At 49.7% G+C, this 4,872-nt stretch overlaps 1 protein-coding gene across 1 annotated transcript; it reads right to left on the reverse strand.

Moving 5' to 3' along the window:
- Nucleotides 1-1,166: 1,166 nt before the first annotated feature.
- Nucleotides 1,167-3,932, reverse strand: LOC134222838 (uncharacterized). The gene has a single exon (XM_062701986.1). The coding sequence runs from the start codon at nt 3,930-3,932 to the stop codon at nt 1,167-1,169; it is 2,766 nt and encodes a 921-aa protein (XP_062557970.1).
- Nucleotides 3,933-4,872: the final 940 nt, after the last annotated feature.

The raw sequence follows: 4,872 nt of genomic DNA on the forward strand, positions 1-4,872 counted from the left end.
CCATAAATAACATCTGAATATTCCATAAAACGCTACCATAAATCCATAAATTAGTTCGGGAGATTCCATAAAGATTATTTTTATGACCCTGTTATGGGTTGCTACTGGTGGGGTTACTTTTCGGAGGTCTTTTCAGCAAAACTCATCAATTTGCCCTGATGAGATCAGCTCAAAGCTGTAAATTTTAATGATCAGTCAATTGTATGCAGGACTATAACAACAATTCGTACTTACAATTGGTCTCGTACTTGGTAATTTTAATTCACAATAACTTTTATGTTCGACAGTTCTACTTTAATTTAGGTTTTAATCTGTAATTAATTATTAAATTTAGTTCATAAGTAGTATATAATAAAGAATTCATTTTACAATCGTGCATGTAATCTGCATCACCATCAAAACAATGACTTGCAATGCCTATCGCTTATCACGGTCTTTCTGACAGTTTGCCTTATCTCGTTCATTCTCCTCACACATATTCCTACTTGGCTTTCTAAGCTTTCGGGGGGCGCCCCGATGAACGCACTCGTCACAACATCCTCCCCCTCGTGCCGTACGAACACTGGATCGACGGCACCGCATCCACTACTCCGCATCACGATGACCGCTAACCTCCGCTTCATTACGATCGGTATTCTCTCCTGTTTGTTCATCGACGTCTAGTACTGCTAGCTTGCAAACTGCTCTCCTCTTCAACGTCCCGGTGGACATCTCCACATCCGCCTGACGTACAACTCCGTCTTTCCCAGGATAGGTGCGGCTCACGCGACCGCGTAACCACGAATTGCGCACCTTATCGTCGGCTATCAAGACTAAAACGCCTTCCTTGATTGGTGCGACATTGTCGAACCACTTCGACCGTCGAGATATTATCGGCAAGTATTCGACGATCCAACGATGCCAAAAAGAATCCAGCTTGTTTTGGATCAACTCCCAACTGCTCTTCAACGCTGCCCTGTCATCTACCGGTGCCTTAACCTGTTGCTGCACTCCGCTAGAACTGAGCATTAGAAAGTGATTCGGGGTTAACGACTGCTGCTCCTCACTCTCTAACGGCAAAAACGTCAACGGCCTCGAGTTCACCATATGCTCCGCTTCGGCTAACAATGTCATGAACGACTCGTCGTCCATTTTCCTCGACATCGGTAATGTACCGAGGGCGGTCTTTACGGAGCGTACCATCCGCCCATATGCGGGGCTAACGGTGGATTGAACCGCCACTTAGTGTTCGCGTCCGTAAAGGTACTACTCAGGGTCCCGTTGATACTTCGCAGTTCATCCTCAAGCTCTCTGCTCGCGCCAATGAAGTTCGTGCCATTGTCGGTATACACCTCTTGCGGTGCTCCTCTTCGAGCGATAAACCGTCGAACTGCCTTCTTGCACGAGTCGGTACTTAGGGCATACACCAACTCCAGGTGTATCGCGCGGACCGTTAGACACGTGAAGATTGCGACCCACCGCTTGACAGCACTGCGACCGTTCTTCACAAAGTAGGGTCCAAAGTAGTCGATTCCTACGAATGTGAATGGTCGTACGAAGGGCGTTGATCGAAATCGAGGTAGTTGGCTCATTTTTGGCACTACAGGTTTGGCTCTGTACACCCGGCACCATTGACAGCGTTTCGCTACGGTTCGTATCAGTGTCCTCAACCTCGGGATGTAAAACTTCTGCCTTATTTCGTTCACAACCGTCTCGTTGTTGGCGTGACGAAACTTTCGGTGGTAGAACTCTAGCAGAAGATCGGTCACCGGATGTCCTCGAGGTAGAATAACCGGAACCTTGGCATCATATTCCAGACAATCCGCAGCTCCAATACGACCATCTACACGCATCAACTCATGCTCATCCATGACGGGCGGAAGATTAACTAATGGACTACTCCGACACAACGGTTGTTGATCTTCCGGATCGCGTTCCATGTTCCGCTTCAACGTAGCCACCTCGTCCGAATAACAGTCTGACTGCGCAAGTCGCCACAGATACTCTTCCGCACTCCGCAGGTTTTCACGGCTAATTGTTCCAGAATCGTCGAACGTTGACCTTCCGATTCGTTGCGAAAGTTTCTCGATGAACCGGAACATGTGGGCCACGCTCCGAAGTAGTCGCTCGTATTTTGAGAATCTCGACAGGTCGATCATCGGCACAGACAGCAAGTGACTGCACACGTACGCAGGTCTCAGCTCTTCCGCTTCGTCCGTTTTCTTGGGTTTGTGCTTCGGCCAATCGTTTTCAGCTTCATAAAGGAAGGCAGGTCCACACATCCATCGGCTCTCAGGATTGCAATTCGGACCCTTCCCCCACTTCGTAGCTTCATCTGCAACATTGTTCTTCGTCCCAAGCCAACGCCATTCTTCAACTTTGGACAGGTTCAATACTTCGTTGACTCTGAACGCTACATACTGCGTCGTATTCAACGACACGCCACTCACTTTTGCTGCTGCATCCCAAATGACTCGTACCTTTCCTGGTTTATTTGGGTTCAAGACAACGCCCAGTGGTAGGTACCAAGTGCGCTGCGGGTCGAACTCTGCCATCTCTTCCTTCGTTACTACGTGGATGTAGCCTTTGGACTCGTAGTCTGCCACCTGCTGATGAACGCTGTTGCAAAGTTGCGGATCCTTTTCCAAACGTCTTTCGAGGCACTTCAATCGTCGCTCAGCCATTGGTCTGATGTCTGGGAATTCGAAGGAATCTTCTTTCCAAAGCAGCCCGGTTTCATATTTCCCATCTGCCGTCCGGATTGTTTTCTCCTCGAGGATTCGGCGAGCTCGTTGATCTTCATCCCCTTCCAGGTTTGGAGCAACAGAAACTCCCAGGCTCTCCACGGAGAAAAACTCACGTACGTAATCATGGAGATCTTGATCCGGCGAATCTGTGCATATATACATCTGCCGGTGCTTGAACGAATGTTCTCCCCCTCGTACCTGACCACATACGACCCATCCAATGCGAGTCTTTGCAGCGACTGGTTCGCTCTCGTTACCTTCTCGAAGCTTCGTTGTGGTCAGCAGGTGCGAATTACTCAGTCCTATTAGCAATCCAGGAACGGCTCTATGGAAACTCTTGACCGGTAGGTTTCGCAAGTGTTTGAACTCCTTTGCTAGCTGCTCGAAGTCCAGCGATTGTTCAGGCAGTCCTAGGTTCTCGACAGTGTATACCTCGGAGAGATGTAAGCGGTTTTCGCATCCGGGTTCCGAGATACTCAACGACTCCAGCTGCTTCGTCGCTATTCGCTTATTTATTCCACTCGTCCAATGGATGCACAAGGAATGCGCGCTTCCGCTCACTCCTAGCTCGTTTGCAAGCGTTTGCTCCACGAGAGTTGCAGATGATCCATCATCCAGAAAAGCGAAGGTATTCACTGAACCATTCTTCCCGTATAGCGTCACAGGCAGAATTTTAAACAGTGTCGACGAAACGGGTTGACGATGGATGGTGACCGTTGCATCGGAAGAATTCACCGACTGTTTCTTGGCAGGCTCAGAGTGAAGTAGACGATGGTGACGTTTCTCGCAACTGTTGATTCCACAAACCTCGCCCTCGCATGGCCAGCGATTGTGAGAAATCAGACATCGGCGGCAAAGTTTATTGTCCTTGACAAAGTTCCATCGACCATCCACGGAAAGCTTCTTGAACGCTGCACAGGTCGCAGCCGTGTGGTCGTGACCGTTGCACATGGGACAGAACTTGTTTGCTTCACCTCCCTTGCCTCTAGTGTTCTTGCTCGGCTCTCGGCGATCACTAGTGGCCGCATTGGTAGATTGCTCCGACTCCTTACGCTCGTACGTAGCGTGCGCGTTCACAAACGCTTTATCCTTCGACTTCACTTTCTCGTCCTTCGTTGGCTTCGCAGCAATGCAGAAGTTTGTAACGCCACTCGTAGCCGCGGTGACCTTCCCCATATAGTCACTAAATGCGTTCAAATCAACCATCGCTAAAGTGTCTTGGTGCAGCGCCCAGTTGAATTTGATATTCGCGGCAGCTTGTCGACAAGCTCTTGGAGAAGGATAGGATTCGAAAGGTGGTTCTCCATTCTCACCGCTTTCAGGTGACCGCACAGGTTTTGTACGGCCAAACCAAACTGGATCAGCGTCTCCAGCCTTTCTGCCTTGGGAGCGGCCATACCACGAACTTTGGCCACTAGATTGTGGACGATGTGCTCCGGTCTTCCGTACAACGTCTGAAGGGTGGACAAAATCTGCGGAACGGTTAACGGATGCAAGAGAAAACTGCTGACTGCTTCCTTAGCGGCTCCTTTCAGGGATCGTTGTAAACGCAGCAAGTTTTCTGAAGAAGTGTAGCCACACGCCTCGGTGAAATGATTGTAGCTACTGATGAAAAGCGGCCACTCGACGGGGTCGCCACTGAATACAGGAAGCTCTCTCGAGATGACTTGCCTTGCTGCCAGTTGCTGCGGTGTAGGTCCCAGTAGCACCGGTTGTTGATAGGCGGACTCAAAGCCTCTCAGGCCCGGAGAAAGGTTCGGTGCGAACTGTTGCTGTCTTAACAAATTTACTACAGAAGGCCCTAGCTTTGGAGTTACAGATTGCGCTTGGGGTGACCCTACTCTGCTATTCTGGATAATCGGTCTATTTGGCTCTACATTGTTCCCCCCATCTACATGTAGGTCACTTACCGGAGCCGTGAGCGGGTTGGTACTCACGGGCAAACCATGTCGGCCGGATGATATCAGAGATTCTTCGACCTGTTCCGCTGCCGGTAGTTGCACGCTCTGCAGACGCAGTAACTCCAGTTGCTCAACCAGCTGCTGTTCCCTCGCCAAGAATTTTTGCTTCTCATCATCTCGTCTCGATTGTTCCAGAGCATACTGTTGTTCGTAAAGCTTGAGTCGGTTGACTAGGTCCACTTCGC

This window comes from Armigeres subalbatus, chromosome 3, assembly GCF_024139115.2.
Source record: "Armigeres subalbatus isolate Guangzhou_Male chromosome 3, GZ_Asu_2, whole genome shotgun sequence".
Lineage (NCBI taxonomy): Eukaryota > Metazoa > Arthropoda > Insecta > Diptera > Culicidae > Armigeres > Armigeres subalbatus.